We start from the raw sequence: 19,005 nt of genomic DNA, 5'->3' as shown, positions 1-19,005 counted from the left end.
ACAGGCTGAACCCAATATTTTATACGAATTTTAAATGGAATAAGCATTTTTAATACCCAATTGTACGGGTCAAGTTTGGGATGCAGTTTCTTGACCCGACAAAATCTGGATCGGGTACCCTACGCAACAGATCGTTATTTGGGCGGGTTTGGGTAAAAGCTGATCCTACGCAAACCCGGCCCGTTATCAGCCCTAGCAGACTAGCGGTAGTCCCGGGTCGTCCTTTTGCTTCATTTTCGGTCGGTTCGGGTCAGGTTGTCGTTAGCATCAATCCGACCCATCATTCTTCAATGATAAGATTAAGACGGCTGCAGTGTGGCGCCATCTTAAGGACATGTACGGACCATTCTCTCCTGGCCTGACCTTTCTGAGAAAAGAAAGGAAAGCCGGAAAGGAAGAAGGAAAATAAAGTGAGAAAAATAACGCCGATATTATAAAGCTCCCCGTCGAATCCTCAGCATCTCATTCGACGATCTCCCGTTATTTATTAGTTTTTATCTTTTTCAACGCGGCCGTTTCTTTCGCTTCTGCGATCGAAATTCGAAACCCTAGAGCGGAGGCGGCCTTCAAGATCGGCGATCTCTACGGTTTCCTTCCTTTGCTTCCCCTCCGAGAATGCGTTGGGTTTTCCGGTGCCTGAGAGCTACCGAGGGCTTCCCCATCGCCGGAGCGGCGAGCGGAGCCCGCATTCCGCGACGGGCGGAGACTCCAGGCGGGATTTCTCCAACTCGGATAAGTCCGGCGGATGTGGTTTTGTGTGGCCGCAGAGCCTATTTCGTTGCCAGAAATGCGGCCTCTCTGCGTTTCTCGCCTTCTGTTCCGTGGTCTCCGGCACCGGAGCAGTTCAAAAGGGATGGTTTCTTGAGGAATATCGTCGGGTTTCTGGGGGATTCACAGGGAAAGCGTTACAATCATCTCAGTGATTCAGTAAACTCCCTGCTTAACTTTCTTGTTCCCTTTTTTAGAATTTAATTTTTTGTTTGAATTTGGAATTATAGTTCATCATGAGAGCATCTTGTTCTCAAGGGATTAAATTCTTCTTGTTTTGATGGAGGTGGCATTGCTACTACCTTGTTTGACTGTTTGAGCTGATTTATGGCTATGAATTCGTTTCTTTTTTAGTATATGCTTTGCAGTAGCAGCGTGTCGAAATTTGGTTACGTGTCTTTTGTTATTGGTTGAACTTGAAAGTACAGCTATGATTCGGACGGACTCTATCCGTTGAATCTAAAAGAGCGCTCACTACCACTTCTCTAATGGTTTGATCTAAGACTGCATTCACTACCACTCCTGTGTCATCAATAGATAGATAGACTTTCCAAGGGTTGTATCTTTAGTGCCATAGATAGGATGTTGCAGGTTAAAAGAGGTGTATTTCTATGTAACATGGACACTTCTAACAGGGCAACACATCCGTGTCGCACCCGCACTGATGCAGGCGCGACACTTGGTCACCTATTTTGCATAGGTGTATTTGTGTTAATGAAAGGGAAGACGTCTGGTAACTTGCATAACCTAGTTGGAATAATTCTAATGGAGCTTGTTGCTTCTTCTGTTAAGGTGGATGATACTAATATGTAATTATTTATCATATAAAGCTTGGCGACATAAGTTGGATAAGGGAATCTTGACCAGGCGTGGTATGTTTTTTGGCAAGAACTCTATGGTGAATGTGATGAAGAAAGAAATTAGAAGTGGTAAGAAGAGTGAGAGAACTTTGATATTGGCGGAGCGAAAAATTGAGAAAGAAATTGGTGATGGTTCTTCGCAATAGCTTCTTGGTTTGGTTTATAGGATAGTATATTATAGCAGACGATGGCTCTTTAATGGTGGATGCGATTCAGACCCATAGATGATGTGCATGCGAAGCTCATATGGTGACAGTTGCCCCTTCAGCTGAATACATTGATTTGTGCATGAAGAGAATGAATTTTGCAGGTATGATGAATAAGACAGTGAAAGGCAAGAAGTTCAAGCCTTGCCTAGACGTAGTTAACTATTCATGAAAGAATACATAGGCCCTAGGGGAAGGGGCTTTGAAAGAGAGTGATGTTTGGAGAATGTTGAAGGCAAAGTGGAGAATATTGGTATGTGGTTTTAACGGGCCCTTAAACATAACCTCTCATGAGGGAGTCCTTGTGGGACTTGTTCTTGAGAAAAGCCTTATGTTAGATAAGTATAGGGAAATGTGGGGTTTCCTTACGCAATAAGGAAAAGATATACTGACACACACACACATGTATATATATATACATATACGTGTGTGTGTGTGTAGGTGTGTATCTATTGCCCCTTCTAGATAATATTTGCAAGGGTTTTTCTCAAGGAATCTCAAGAAAATCTTAGCATTTTCTAAATGAATAAAAGTGGAACATTTAAAAATTGATGTAGATAGAAAACAGAAAGTAAGGTGGAAGTACCATAAGGTTTAGGTACAAGGGCTTCATTTTCCACGATTTTCTGGTCATAGTGAGGCCAAAAAATGAGTGATTCCATCTAGTCAAGATGCAACCTTATGACTCATTTCCTGGTGATTCCCTGACCCAGAATAGGTAAAAAAATCAAGCCCCAAAATGTGTCTTTATAGTTTAAATTATTTTTATTTGGAAATTTATTTCCAATTAATTTTTTTTAACCATGATTTCATTGTGAAAATAACAGAAAATGCTTCATATGGTCTGTCTTGACTCTTGACTGTATGGACCCATCCTATTTTCTTGTGTCACCATGGCCAGAAAATGGTGGGAAAGTGACAACAGTATCTGAAACATACTGTATTACCACCTTGCTTCCCGCAATCTCTCTCTCTCTCTCTCTCCCCACCTCCCCACCCCCCTCCCTTGTGTGTGTCTGATGCACAAATTGTATATATGCATGTGCATGCATATATGCTTGCTGTCCACCTGCCTGCATGTGTCTTTTTCTTTTTCTTTGGTAGAATGAGGAGATCTGTTTTAAATTATGCTGATATTTAAGATCTCTGTGCGTGTGTGTGGGTTTGGTGCATGCGTGTGTACGAAATACAATTTTTGTTGCTATTGAAAAAACTTCTTTCTGAGCATTACATTTATTGTCATTGGTCAATGTGTAGCACTTATTATATGGTTTTGGAGGAACTATTTATTGTTGTTACTGCTACTGTATTTTATTCTTTATGCTTGTTTTTTCTTCCCCCTCCTCTTCTTTTCAACTTATGAGATTTTGTTTAAAAATCTGTCCTTTGAGCAGAGTTTCCTGCACAGAAGACATGCACTATTTTCAAGCTCTAGTAGCAATGGAGCTGTTCAAAAGCAGGTTTCCAAGGTTGAGAGCCAAAATCAACTCAATAAGGGGAAACGAGAATCAAGTCAAGATCAAGTTGCAGATATGCGAATATTGAAAACGCTTGCAAAGTACCTGTGGTTGAAAGATAACTTTGAATTCCGTATGCGTGTGCTATTGGCCTTGAGTCTTCTTGTAGGGGCAAAGGTAAGATTGTGTTTGTTCTATCTGCATTCTTGACTCATTTACATTGTCTTTGCTACATGCTGAAAAACAAACTTGCATATGTTGTTGCTCTGATATCTCTTTTAATATGTTTGAGTTTCCATGTTTCTTCAGGATGTTCGTCTACTTTGATTATATCTTCTTTTCCTTACTGTTCCTGTTATTGCCAAATAATGGATAACAAGAATGGCACTAAATTACCATTTGTTACAAATTTTGAAATCTTAAGCCTGATAACAATCAAAATTTGGTTGCTTATTAATGATGAAGGGCCAGAGTTGGGGAGCATGCCAATAGCATATTGAAATTCCCAAGTTTGTGATTCAACACCATTATCAGAAAATTTTTATGAGTGTCAGGAAACTGCTAGGATTTTGTGGATGGAGAAAATGGAATAGATTAGTTAACGACTAATGCCTATCTTCCATTGCAAGAAGGTTACTTGTTATCATGTCTTAGGTTTTGATACCATCTAGATTTTCTCAAAGCTAATCTTAAATTTTGATATCATCTAGATTTTCCCAAAACTCAAAAGAAGAAATGAAATATAGGATTAGAATAGGCAAGAAGGACGATTTCCCAATGTGGGTCGTCCCTTGGTTCACTACGTAGACTATATCAGGATGGGTAAAAGTAAGATATTGAAGCATGTCTACAATACTTCGGTACCTAGTAGGATCTGATGCGTCCGACCTTGCCAGACAGAAACTGCAGATGCCATCTGCGCGAAAGACACACAACTCATAGCTTAGAAGCCCACAGAAGCGGGAGAAACCCAAGACTGAAGGCTTAAACAGACAAAGCACACCATTGTAACGAGAAAATCATGCTCTACGCAAAGACAAGAGAAGACCCAACAATTTTGGAAAATTTTCTTGAAAAATTCGGTGGTCTCCACACGCGTTGTGGGATCCACAGGACATGTGGGCCCCACAATTTCTATGGGTCCACATGGGTCAACCTTTGTGGGCCCCACTTAGTCCCACCTCCTTAAGCTTGGTGGGTCCCACAACATCTCTTGATGTGACAATGTGCTTGTCACATCAAAGTGGTTTAATCATGGCTTAATCCATGGTTTAATCAAAATCACCTTACCACTTGTTAATGGGACCAAACTACCCCACTTTCCTTGCATTGGCCACCCATTTCGTCTCCATAAGGCACCTCACATGGGTCATTCGTGGCACCGGAGGCCTTCTAGGCCACCCTACTATGCCGCAGACCCCTCTCCATTGTGTGCACCTTCGTGTGCCTTTCTAAGCACTCACGCTTGTTATGGGGGCACTCCACGGGCCTTACTCATCGGAGGCCGCCTTGGCCACCCTTCTATGCGGACGACCCTCTCACAGTAGGCACGCACCGTGCCTACCTCACCGCGCAAGGGCTTTGGCCCTGCGTATCCTTTGAAAGGCACACAACACTTGTGGTGAACCTCCCTTGGAGGAGCATGCCATGCACACTGCCCTGCCACAACGACACAACACACCGTTGTGCTGCCTGTGAGAAGCGCACGGGCGTTACCACACACGCGCCTCCCTGCCTTGCACACATAGGCGCCTCTGGGCCTAACGTGCCACGCTCACGTTGGCACTAGTGCCACGCCCTTCACCGCGCACCCACGCATGTGTTAGAATACAGTATGGATATATGCGTATGGATCTGGATCCAGATCCATACGCATATTGTATGAACACATGCCATATAACCTCATTAATGGCATTTTTGTAATATCGTTGTACATGTTTTTACCTTTTAATGTTTAGGGTTTCGGTGGTCGAGCAGTGTGTGCCGCCCCAGCCATTGTGACTTCTCTCTCCCTCTCTCTCTTTCTCTCTCTCTCTCTCTCCTTATTTCCTGTATACCAATCTAATATGGTATCAAAGCACACAGGTTAATCCTGTGCGTGAAGAACTTCCAGCGTGATCATCTCGTGGTTCGTCAGCGTGAACAGCAACCCCAGCTCCCAGCGTGATCATCTCGTGGTTCGTCAGCGTGAACAACAACCCCAGCGTGAAGAAGTTCCAGCGTGATCATCTCGTGGTTCGTCAGCGTGAACAACAACCCCAGCGTGGACAGGTCCCAGCGTGATCATCTTCTTTTTTATCTGAAATCTCATCTTCTAAATCTGAAATCTCATCTTCTGAAAGTTGGTACTTTCCTTTTCCCCTTTTTCCTTTCAGCGTGCTCATCCATCTTTTCTTCTCTGTTAATGATTTATCTTCTTTATTTTCTCTGTTAATCATTTATCTTCTTCATCTGTTAATCGTCTTTGATTCCAGAAATTTATTTATTCTTTTTATTCATTCTTTGATTTCCAGAACTTCTTTGATTCCAGAATTTTTTTTCTTTATTGCTATTTTAGTGTCCCCTGTGCAACGCCTACAGGCAGATTGTAACTGTTTACAATCTCGATTCTGAACTGCAAAAAAAAAAAGGCAGTGGCACGATCAAGTACAGAGGCTGAATACAGATCGATGGCTGCAGGCACGGCAGAAGCCACATGGATTAGACACTTATTGAGTGATCTTGGGGAGACAATTATTCTATCATTTCTTTTATGTGACAATCAAAGCGCAATAAACATTGCATGTAATCCTATCCAGCATAGCAGAACGAAGCACATTGAGATTGATCAACATTTCATACGGCAGAAAGTCGAGATGAAGGAGATAGAACTACGTCATGTTCGAACAGAAGATCAAGTGGCAGACCTGTTTACCAAAGGATTAACAGGACGTCAATTTTGGCTATTAAAGAGCAAGTTGTACATGCTCCAAAATCACGTACAACTTGAGGGAGGGTGTTAGAATACAGTATGGATATATGCGTATGGATCTGGATCCAGATCCATACGCATATTGTATGAACACATGCCATATAACCTCATTAATGGCATTTTTGTAATATTGTTGTATATGTTTTTACCTTTTAATGTTTAGGGTTTCGGTGGTTGAGCAGTGTGTGCCGCCCCAGCCATTGTGACTTCTCTCTCCCTCTCTCTCTTTCTCTCCCACGCATGCCCCTTCGCTATATCCCGCGCGCACACACGCGTTCTCTCCAATTCAGTGTCGTGCACACGTGCGTGCGTTCTTACCCTTGTCACGCTTGCTTGCGCGCATTATGTACGCCCCTAGGCCACAGAGCGCTAATATTGCCTATGCCCACTCGCATGCTTTTTGCTCTGAATGGGTTCTGAAGCTATGGAGAATGAACTTGATGCTCTAAGAAGTGCCAAAACTTGGGAGTTCCAAGATCTCTATAAGGGTAAGAAAGCAATAGGATGTAAATGGGTATTTAAGATAAAAACTAAGAGCGATGGATCCCTTGAAAGATATAAGGCTCGTTTAGTTGCAAAGGGATATAGTCAAGAATATGGGGTTGACTATGAAGAAACTTTTGCTCTTGTGGCCCGAATGGTCACTGTCCGATGTCTCATCACTGTTGCCTCCATCAACAAGTGAAACATCTATCAAATGGATGTTAAAAATGCATTCCTAAATAGCGATTTGAATGAAGAGGTATATATGAATGTTTCACCTTCGAAAAACACTTTATGGTTTACAACAAGCCCCCAAGGCTTGATATGATAGATTTAACTCCGCAATGATAGAAAACGTTTTTTCTTTCTGTTTCACTGACACAACCTTGTTTGTTAAAAAAATCACCGGTAGTGATTCTAAAGGGGTTAAAAGCATAAAATCAATTTTGAAAGATGAATTTGAAATGTCTGATTTGTTTTTTCCAACTTATTTTTGGGTATTGAAGTAGCATACTCTCATAGAGGGTATTTTTTATCTCAAACTAAACTTGCCTCTGAGATTATCGACAAGTCTGATATTACAGATGATAAGGTTTGTGAAACTCCTGCTATAGTGGGAGCCAAGATGAAGATTGATGATGGTATTCCTCTCTCCGATCCCACCCCTTACAGACAGCTTGTGAGATCATTGATGTATCTAAGTATTACTAGACCAATATTTCTCATGCAGTTTATACTGCAAGTCAGTTTCAACATGCACCAACATCGGTTCACATGAGTGCCATCTTGCGGGTCGTAAGATACATAAAGGGTATACTAAATAAGGGAGTATTCTTATCCTCTTCTACAACAACAACAACAACAACTACGCCTTCATCCCAAAACAATTGGGGTCAGCGATATGAACCAAAAAAGAAATTCATTTTGGGTCTTCCACATGAATCCTTTTCCTCCAATCATTTCTATCCAACGCCATGTCCTCGGTGAGGTTCAAAGCATTCATATCCTTTCCTATCATCTCCATCCAAGTCTTCCTAGGCCTACCCCGACCTCTTTTAACTAATATATTTTCCCATTTCTCCAACCTTCTAACTGGAGCATCATTAGGCCTTCGCCGAATATGTCCAAACCACCGTAAACGATTCTCTCGCATCTTATTTTCAATGGGTGCAACACCTACCTTCTTACGTATCTCTTCGTTCCGAATCTTATCTTTTATTGTATTTCCACACATCCATCTAAGCATCCGCATCTATTCTTATCCTCTTCTCTTGAATTAAAATTAATTGCTTATACTGACTCTGACTTAGGTAGGTGACCCAAATAACCGTCACTCCACCACTGTTTTTTTTTGTGTTTTTAGGTGACTCACTGATCCCATGGAGATGCAAGAAACAACGAAAAGCGTCTTTATCCTTAACTGAAGCTGAATATCGTGCCATGACAACTACTACCATGAAAATCATATGGATTCATCAACTACTAGAAGACATGGGATCACATTAGAAGGGCCCACTAAGCTATGTTGTGACAACAAGAGTGTAATTTATATTGCCAAAAACCATACCTTCCATGAGCGGACTAAGCACATTGAGATGAACTGTCACTATGTTCGAGAAGCCTACCTGAAAGGAGTCATTGATCTTCCATATGTCACTTCAGAATATCAGTTGGCAGATTTCTTCACCAAAGCGTTGTGTGCTTCGCGATTCAACTTTCTCCTTGGCAAACTTTCGGTCATCTTGCTCTAAGATTGAAGGGGGTGTTAAATTATGTATCAAATATTGTAATCTCATATATATTTTATATATATAAAAGGTGATACATATACATATATGATATATATGTATTTGTATCTACCTAATTATATATATAAAATATATATTTCTTTATTATTAGCTGTAGGGGTAGTTTAGTCATTTCTCTATTCTTGTGTATGTTCAATTTACGAATATGCTTGTAATTTTGGTTTTTTATTTTCCTTTTATTTTTTATTTTTTTGTTTCTTTTTAACTAAAGTCAATGCACCTTGGGGGGCCCACTCTCATAGACGTTGGGCCCCTCCAACGTCTATGAGTTGGCCCCTCCAAGGCCCTCCTCATTGTATAAATAGGGGCATTCCCCCTCCTTGTATTTCCATGGCTTTGGGTCAAAGCCCAAGTATTCAATAAAGCTTTTTATTCATTTTTAGTGCATTTGTGAGATTGATTGATTTGTGCTTTTGTGCACAAGTATTCTTTGTGTTCTTATTGTGCATGTGTGCACTTGTTATTCATCAAGAACATTGGGTCTTGATTCTAGTATCTTGTTGAAGATACTTTTACAGCCTTATCTACTTTATCTACTTTAGAGTTTAGACTCATGTCATTCCCAAAGATGGTTGTTGGGTGAGCTTGGAGTTTTTGTGGGTAAGAAAACCCCCTTGTATTGTTACAATATGATTGCTATCCATATTGCAAAGAATCCAGAGTTTCATGAGAGGACCAAACACATTGATATAGATTGTCACTTTACCAGGAAGGCTTTTGAAGATGGTGTAATATCTTTGGATTATGTAAGCTCAAAGGATCAGATTGCAGATACTTTTACTAAAAGTCTTGTTCCATTACATTTTCAGTCATTCCTTTCCAAACTTGGGATGATTCCCTTAACATCATCTCATGTTTGAGGGGGAGTGTTGAATAGTGTAATATGTTTGTGTATCGTATGTATTGCTACTCTTATGAGCTACCCCTTCTATGTGTACATAATATTATTTATTAAGGGTGCAGTTGTAATTTGTCAGGTGGTTATTGGTTCAACAGAATTTGTGTGTTTGTGACCCCAAAGGAGTTGCCCCTCATAAAAGTGTATCTCTTTTCAGTTTTCAAGAAAATGAAGTTCTCTTCTTCATTTCCTTCTTTGTTCTCTCCTCTCTTTTCCTCTTGGTATACACCCATGCTTTGATAACCCTAACCCACCCATATAAATAATTAGCAGGTTCGGGTTCAGGCCGTAGTCGGGTCCAACATATACAAACCCAAACCCGATCATGTTTTTTTTATATAAATCTTAGATTTGCATTATTCAAATCACTGGTCGGGTTTTAATTTAACCTGCCCATATAGTAATTTCTACAGAATCGGGTTTAAGTTCGGGTTCAGATCAAAACAAGAAAACTCAAGACTGATCCAACCCAACCTTTCTGCATAACAGGAAACTATTACACCTAGGAAAGGGAAAAAATAGAAAAGAAGCCCTGAAAACACACACAAGAGCCCCCGTCAAACCTTCGAGGTCACCAAAACAATCAGCAAAGAAGAAAAAGAAATGTATTCAGAAAAAAACCCAACTTTTATCTTATTGACAACCCATTTCACGTATTTTAGTCTTACATAGTAAGCTCATTCACCTTGAGAGAGAGAGTACCCAATTGGTCTTGTGTCTCTTGCAAGTGGAAGCTAGCACACGTACAGTGAGAGAGAGAGAGAGAGAGAGAGAGAGAGAGAGAGAGAGAGAGAGAGAGAGAGAGAGAGAGATGCAAACCGACTGCTGGGAGGGTGAGGGTTTTGTAAGAGAAATTAGCTTAACCTTTCATCTTATTTTTTTAATGTGATAATTTAAAACATTTACTGAAGATTGAAAAGGATAACTATTTCCAATGGGGCAATAACTAAAAATGAAACCTATTTCCAATTCCCACCTTCATACAATAACTGCAAGCCAATCACAAGCCACTCTTTCTATAAATATCGATTTAATGAAAATCTGATTCAATTACTGTTGAACCAGCTCATATACAGAACTTTTGCAACAATATCAACAAGTGTTCATTGGTGTGGTGGTATTACCTATCACTTTCACGAATGTGGATCGAGTTCAAATCTCAGTGGTATCCATTTTGTTGGCGAGTAACTAAAGATATATATGCAAAATGAATATTCAGGATGGGTACCTGGTTCGCAGAAGCTCAACATGTATCCGAACCCTCAAACCGGGTCTGGTATCTGACCCGATGCCTTTGCAAATTCTCTATACCCGGACCCGAAGCCGATCGGGTACTAAATTAAAATCCCAAACCCGTCCATTTTTTATTTGAGTTCATGGTTTGTTAGCCAAACCCAAAAATATGGAAACGGGTTGGGCGGGTACCTGACATGATACCCGATCCATTGACAGTCCTAGGAATAAGGGGTTAAAACAATAAAAAATTACAATATTGCCCTTATATATTGCACAACTCACTATTCTAACACCTGTTCCCTCTGTTCCAGAAAAAAAGGCTGCACTTATTTGTAGAGCCTGGTCAATCAGAATGTCAGAATGTCATTAAGGGCACTATGTGGGTATATTCAACCTTCAGGTAATAATATGCGATTTTGCTAGAATGGGTCCACAGATGCAACATACATCAGCAGGAAATATTCAGGGCTTATTTGTAAAGCCTGCTCAATCCGAAAATCAGACTGTGGCTATATTCAACCTTGGGGTCATATCAGATTTTGAAGATATGTGATTATGCTAGAATAGGTCCACAGATGCACATATACCAGCTCCCCTTAAAAAGGTTCTTTACATGTCGGCTATGCGGTCTATGCAAAAGCAAAGAAGAGTTGGTAGATCACCTAGTACTTATGCTGTAGTTTTTTTCTTCTCTTGTCTATGGTGTAGCTGGAAGTCATGTCTATATAGTCTAATTTAAAGTCATCAAATGAGTGGTTCTGTCACATTGTCTCCTTGGCAAATAGCAATGCTGTCTCGTGATATCTTAAGGCTATTTGGTGGCATTTATGTCTAGAAAAAAAAAACTAGGTACTTTGAGGATGAAAATTTCTACTCTATTCTCTTCCTTTCCTTGGGAAGAGAAGTAAAGCATATTTATTAAATCAAAAGTGACAAGATGTCAGAGTAGTACAAATTCCAAATGAGTGAAAGCTATAAGAGAGACGGTGAGCTCGATTAACAGAGCCTGTCCTTGGAAAGCCAATCCAGGAGATATCTGAATCCAACCATTTGGATCTCACATAAGTCACTATTTCTAATTGTACCCAAGCATTGAGCAAACATGTCTAGAGAATTGGTTGTCGTAAGTTTATTTCTTTCTAACCAGACAAACCACCACACTGTTGCAGCAACTACCTCATATAGTCCTCCTTTTCTTTGCTCTACAAACTTTCTCTGGGCCAACAAGGAGTTCCTGTATGCATGATACTTCACTGAGCTGTAATAAGAGGCTCGGCCAGACCAAAGAAAAAATAATTATAAGAAAGGGGAAGTACCAAAACAAATGATTTTTAGATTATTTTCCCCTCAGGTATGACACATCTGCCAGCTAATTGGAAGCCTTCCCTTTTCAGGTTTACTTGTGTATTTATCTTGTCTAATGAGATAAGCCACACAAAAGCTTTGGCCCTTGGAGATGGCTCTGAACCCTAAAAATCTAGCATAGAAGAGGAACCGTCTGCAGCACTCGACCCCTTGTTCTTATGTGGGCGAGGAAGAAACATCTGTGATTTTTATCATATATCACGAAACCCTATTAGGGCATATTACAAAATGTATTGAGATTACAACTAATAGTAAAGAATGACAAACTTGCCATTAAAATAATACATGACAATAAATAATAATCAGAAACAAATGTTACAAAAGAACCCAAACTGATTAGCCAAGCCAAAATTATAGAAATCCACTCGTAGGCAGAATTATCAAAATGCCCTTGATCATCACCCCCTCAAGTTGTACATTGTTTTTAAACATGTACAACATGTGCAACTTATGCTTGAGAAATTGATGTCTGGCATTAGACAAGCCCTTCACAAATATATCTTTCCGTTAGTGATGTTTTGAACTTTGCATGTGGAGGAAATATGTACATCATTAGCTCACATATCTTGGAAGTTACCTCAGCGTCACAAGAAATAGGTCTTTGAGTGTTACATTTTCTTCACCTTGTTTTTGGAGTGGAAAAAGATAATGGGTCAATAAATGGTATCCTTTGGAAGCCTTCAATTAACTTTGTTATTTTGCTATTTGGGCACCTTAATAGTCATGTTTAGGTGCCCTTTTCTGGTTTCTGTTTCTGTCATCTAGTGTCATTATAATTGGTTGACCGAGCATCATTACTTGTGTTAAATCATTTACCATATGTAAGAAGAAATTTAATGCAGTGATGAGAATTGCATTTGTTCCCTCCCTTTTCCTTATGTTTTTTGATAAAAAATTGTTCCTTTTTTACTTGATTGTATATGATGGATTCTTTAATTAGAAATAATTCATTTTTGATGCTTAATTTGTCTTGAATTTCAGGTTCTGAATGTCCAGGTTCCTTTTTTATTTAAACTAGCAGTAGATTGGTTATCCACAGCAAGTGGATCTGGTGCCACTATTTCTGCATTGGCAGCTTCTAATCCCACTTACTTAGCACTTTTTGTGAGCCCTGCAGCAGTCCTAGTTGGATATGGAATAGCAAGGGCTGGAGCCTCAGCTTGTAACGGTAACATCACTGTATTAATCAAATGTAGGGTATGTTTTTTTGGTTACAGCTGTCATTCTTCAGCCCGTGATTCCCAGTCACAGGTTCACACTTGTCTTTCACAGGTTAGAAGGTGTATAGAATCACACCTTGTGATTCCTCAGCCTGTTATTCAATTTTCACATGTTTGTGTTGCTCTGTGAAAGTTGTGTGGTTGTGATTTATAATCACAAGAATTCGAGAAAATCCCACTTTGGCAGGGTGTTGCAAACATGCCCTTATCTACTGCAGACATTTATGTGGACACTAACTATCATGAATTTCTCATTCAATTGCTCCCTTCACTATCGATCAATTGCTTGAGAGTTTGGTAGTTGCATTAGTGACATTCATCTCAGGGGTCCCAATTATTTTTGACCCTACTAACATGGTTTGCCTTGTACTAAGTGGCAAAACCAAATTAGGGATCCTTTAAATACTCTTACAATAAAAATGTAGAAGTTCCAACATTTAGCGGGACCATTCAATTTAAGATGCTACATAGGAATTGCTATGGGTGTATTTGTGCATGCGTGTGTGCATGCATGCCGGTGGGTGGGTGCAGATGTGGGTGTGCAGGTGTACGTGTGTGCGTGTATTTCTTATTGGTTTGCCAGCCTGAAATTCCCTGCTGAAGGTGAAATGGGAAAAAATTGGTTTGCCATTCTAATTGGCCAAATATCCGATTTCTTTGGCCCCTTGACATATATCAAATATTTGTGTGAGCCTACAAGAGCTCTGCTCATCTTGGTAGGGACGACTTATGAAGTCACCAAGTTGATGGGACATCATGAGTTCGAAACTCATCGGGGCGTTCCTTGCCTCAAGGTTGAAGCTGGGTGTTCTCCCCGGTGGACAGGTGCCAACCAGAGGCCTGCCAACATGCGATGGGTGATGGAGGATTTTCCCCTTAGCCTAGCCAAGAAAAAAAACCTAATATGTTTGTGTTTGTGCTCGCATGTGTGTATTTCATATTCGTTTGCCTTCTTGAAGTTCCTTGCTGAAGGTGAAATGGGACAAAGTTGGTTTACCATTCTAATTTGCCAAATATCCAATTTCTTTTGCCCCTGGACACATATCTAAGTTTTGCACTCTAAAGGAACCAGGGTTGTTATCAACATGCAATCTTGATAAATAGAAATGATTTTTTAGAGATTACAGTTACAAAATTGGACAAATCAATGCAAACTTTAATAGTTGTAAAATTGATGATTATGTACCAACACATTGGGCATGGATAAATATGTTCCTTGGACATGTACATGAAATATTATACTTTTAACACGTGAAGTGCTGACAAATCAGGTCAATTTGTCATCAGACTTTTTTCAAATCCATGATTCCATATGCATACACAGGTATATTTCTTCTTAGCATGTATGGATGCATGAGAGTTTCTGAGGATGCATGTTACTTACTATTTCTTTGTGTTTGATATATTTGCCATATTAACTGAACCATTCTTAACTATGTTTGCTGCATTTCTTTTGCCACTATTGAAGTGAGTTTTTAAGATCTGTCTTATGATTCAGGTCTTATCAAGGAACCATAACCAGATCTGTTAGTTTTGAGTTTGAGAAAGCTTGCACTATTGAAGTGTACTATGTTACTAGGGGTTATTTCCTCTTCTTCATTTTCCTCAAGACTAAATATGTTGACAAATTATATACTGCTTCTCACCATTGACTGGGGAAGGCATATATAAAGGCTGAGTTATACGTCAACATCTTTAACAGAGGATGGTGCAGTAGTAGCATCCGTTTTTTATGCTAAGTCTATAGAATATCTATGTTTAAACTGATGATGCTTAAATACCACAACATGAAGCACACCAAGACTAAAAACAATGTAATTTTGCTGTAAAAATCTTAAGTTAATTTGTTTTTCTGTACATCTGCATTTATTCAGTTATATCACTTGCTGGGCATGCAGCCTCTGGCATTTATTTACCAGACCTTTTTTCATTTCCCCTTAGACGTGTTGATCCTCGAGTGAGTGCAGACTGCTGAATTCTTTTTCATGTCTCAAAGCTATAATTCTTGCTAACATGTGCGTGATCATCCCATTTGACAGAACTGCGTAATGCTGTCTTTTCTAAAGTAGCTCTGCGTACCATTCGCACAGTCTCTAGGAAGGTATGTTTCATTTCTTTTTGTCTGGATATTTTGCATTAGTTTTTTTTCTTTATTTCTTCAAGCAAGTGCATGCTTCGGTTAACTGATATTCCTTGCACAACAGCCTGCTTAATTTCTATGAAATTGTTAATTCTTTTTCCTGTAAAAATCTGTGGAGTGCTATTCTTTATCATGCTTATAATAGTGGTATAGGTTATTGCATGTGTTTCCATTATACAGTGTACGGGCATACTATGACGGCTAGTCAAGGAGGATCTATGTCACATGGGTACGTGATGTAGGCCACAGTATGTGTTGACACGGGTATGGGTACAGATCACATACCCGATACATTATGGACCGGATTGGGTCAGACCTGAGGCTGACCCTGTCCAGAAACAATGATTTTTTTGTTTTTGTTAATGTTTATGAGAACTCAACCCTCCCTTTCTGCAGCAGGTCAGATGCAGAAGAAGAAAAAGAAAGAAGGGGAGGAGAGAGAGAGAGAGAGAGAGAGAGAGAGAGAGAGAGAGAGAGAGAGAGAGAGAGAGAGAGAGAGAGAGAGAGAGAGAGAGAGAGAGACCTTACAGTTCCAGAATCACAGTAAAAAAACCAATACAGAAGCGTAATAATGGTTTATTTACCTGCAAGTGCACACCCTTATTATGTAAAAGGGTGATAAAAAATGAAAAGTAAATTTCATCACCCCGCCTATCAATTGTTTGTTTAAAATACCAGCCCCCTTCATTTTCTTTTGCATACCCACCTTTTTCCACTTTTTTTTTATATGTTTGTAGACATGGATTTTCTATCCTAACCCATATACACACACATTAAAAATCCCCATGTCATACCCTCCGTAGCACCGACTAGTGCTTTTGACTGCTTAGGATGTAGAGGAAGATGTTATATTAAGATAAGAGAACTTGTCGTGTAGTGTATCATGGTTCAATTGTTTGGTTTTGTTTTACAACAAAAGATGTCATACATATACTGTATAATAATGGTCAGTCTCATTGTATGATTAATATGTACCTCTTCCATTGAAGGGACATTCTATAATGTAGTAATGCTAGTCGATTATGTGAGCATATGGTGTTGAATGTTGGACAATAAAAGGGTGATAAAAAAGAAAAAGTACATTAGTTGAGATGTCTATATGAAGTTGATTCCTGAAATCATAGACCCATTTGATGATGAATGGATATATTAGTGGGAGATTAGGTGTCACACCAATAGAGGAAAAAGTACTTTTGGGATGCTTCAACACAAAGTACATAAGAGTGAAAATAAGGACTTTGATGAAATAGGAAGACCAAAAAGACTTTGAGGAAGATGAGAGAATATGGTGTGACCTAAATTTTTAGCTTCAAATAAGGTGGCTTTTAGCTTTAAATAGAACTTGAGAAATATTACTCTTGTAGAGCCAACTGCATGCCAATGATGAATAACATTTTTTTGATGCTATTGATCCGAGTATTTTGAACAGTTGTAGATGTTAGCTGTCTGTTACATTTTAACAGTCATTTGATGCTTGTTATCATAAATATGGTATCTTAGCTCTGTTTGGATTTGTTTTTGTTTATTGTTTACACGCGTAAATTAAAGCACATTGTATAAATAAGAATCTTGCCTTTATTTTTAATTAAGTGAATATTTGGATCACCAACTATTTAATCTAGAATGAAAAACAGCGGATAAGCATGAATAGTGGTGGAAGTGGCGACGGTGGTGGTGCTGGTGCTGGTTGATGGCGATAGTAATAATGATGGTGGTGATAGAGGTTGTAATGGTGGTGGTAGTAGTGGTGATGATGGTGGCGGTGATGGGATGGTGATGATGGTGGCGGTGATGGGATGGTGATGATAAAGGTGGTAATGGTGGTGGTGATGATGGCGGAGGCAATGATGGTGGTGAATATGTGGCATTAGTGGTGGAACTGTTGCTGTAGTGGGGGATGGTAGTGATAGTGATGACAATTATGGTGGTGGTGATGGTGATGGTAGTAAAGAAGCAGTGGTGATGGTGATAATAGTAAAGAAACAGTGGTGTGATCATGATTGTGATGGTAATGGCGATGGAGGTAATGGTGGTGGTGATGGAGTGGAAGGTAATAAGTATTTGTAAAAAAAAATTAGGTCCCTCCCTGTTTTTGTAAAAAGGGGTGATTCTTGAAAACTTATTGAAAAAATATAAATAAAAGATCCAAACACCAAAACTAACTATTTAAAATAAGTATAAATGGCATGAAGCTATTTATAAAGTCATCCAAAAAGGGGGTTATAGTTAGCCACAAATCTTGCAAAAAAAAAGGGTTTAATGTGTTTATAATATTTAAAAAAAATTTAAATATATTAGACATTTTAAAAACATTGAAATGAACATGATATTCTTTGATAAATCCAGTTCATCTGAATTATGTATTCTTTTTGTTTTTTATTATTGTTATTATTTAAAAATCCTGGGATTATCCTGAAAAAAATCATTTTATCTTAAATTATCCCAAACAAAACTCTTTCTGGTATTATCAGGATTGGTGACTATGCTTATAATTGTTCTACCATTTAAAATTAATTTATCTTAAAATTATCCCAAGAAAAACTTTTACTGGTGTTCTTATGATGCTGATATTGGTGACTATGTTTATAATTCTTCTACCATTTGATTTTGGTTGCTCTATTCAAACTAAAAATGCACTTTCTATTCACAAAACTAATTATTTCATCTTTTGGATCGTAGAGACTGGAGTGATAGCAGCTAAAATATCATACTATTCCTTGGGGGCTTGGAAACCTCCCATGAAAAGCATATTATAAAATGATTATATTCTTGAATCAAGAAGTTCTTTAATTGTTAAATAATTTCCTGAATCTTCTCTTAATAAAATGAATTTTAAAATGATATATATGCTGGTATGATGCCTTAGCTATGATAATGTTTACATCTAATTCAGTCCTATTTTATCCACTCATATTGCACCATGGACAACAAACTCAAAATGTTGAAGTTCCTCTACTTCTATGGCGAACTGGATCCATCTTTTATAAAGTGATGTAAAAAATTTCCACCAGATGTCACTACTTGTGAAGTTCTATAAAATCCCAAGTAGGTTGCTGCACTATTTCAGATGGTAGAACAACGTTCAGTGAAAAACCATAGCATGAAAGTTGGTAAGGAATTTCATGCTATTCTGCAGCTTGATGAGGTTGATGTCCAGCACATGCCATTCACATTAAGAATATTCTGTATTATGTTTTTCATATATGTTTTTTATCTACATGTTCTTGCTATTTCCTCAAGTTGTGAGTCACCTTATGATCCTCCATTCTTCATCTGATTAACTTTGCACTGCTTGTTTGTAATTAAACTGCACGAGAGCCCTCCTTTTTTCTCCTGCTGTAGATATTATTTTGATGTGCTTGTTGACTGCCAAACTGTCTTGATGTATAACATATGTGTGTATTAATTGAGTATTAATTTTATGATACATAAATCATATAATACGGCTTGCAGGTGTTTTCACATCTTCATGACCTGGACCTTGGGTTTCATTTAAGGTACTGTGCAGATACATTGTTGTTTCATATAGATGTGATGTTTTCTCCAAAGTACTGGAATGCTTTTGCAGCTACTTGAGTATGGTATACTTAAAA

At 38.8% G+C, this 19,005-nt stretch overlaps 1 protein-coding gene across 3 annotated transcripts in view; it reads left to right on the top strand.

The window, feature by feature from the left end:
• The first annotated feature begins 355 nt into the window (after positions 1–355).
• The window catches only part of LOC149839374 (ABC transporter B family member 25, mitochondrial-like), a 248,133-nt gene continuing 229,483 nt past the window's right edge, over positions 356–19,005 (top strand). For all 3 annotated transcript variants that reach the window (XM_090002513.1, XM_090002512.1, XM_090002511.1), the window contains exons 1-5: positions 356–927; positions 3,229–3,468; positions 13,034–13,220; positions 15,312–15,373; positions 18,866–18,909. In XM_090002513.1, the coding sequence (XP_089858639.1) occupies positions 616–927; positions 3,229–3,468; positions 13,034–13,220; positions 15,312–15,373; positions 18,866–18,909 (845 nt within the window). In that variant the 5' untranslated portion in view covers positions 356–615. The remainder of the gene's footprint in view (positions 928–3,228; positions 3,469–13,033; positions 13,221–15,311; positions 15,374–18,865; positions 18,910–19,005) is intronic.

The sequence above is a fragment of the Nuphar pumila genome, chromosome 4, assembly GCF_984573655.1.
Source record: "Nuphar pumila chromosome 4, dmNupPumi1.hap1.1, whole genome shotgun sequence".
Classification (NCBI taxonomy): Eukaryota; Viridiplantae; Streptophyta; class Magnoliopsida; order Nymphaeales; family Nymphaeaceae; genus Nuphar; species Nuphar pumila.
Note: the sequence above shows the minus strand (reverse complement) of the source record. Positions and strands in the feature narration are given on the sequence as shown.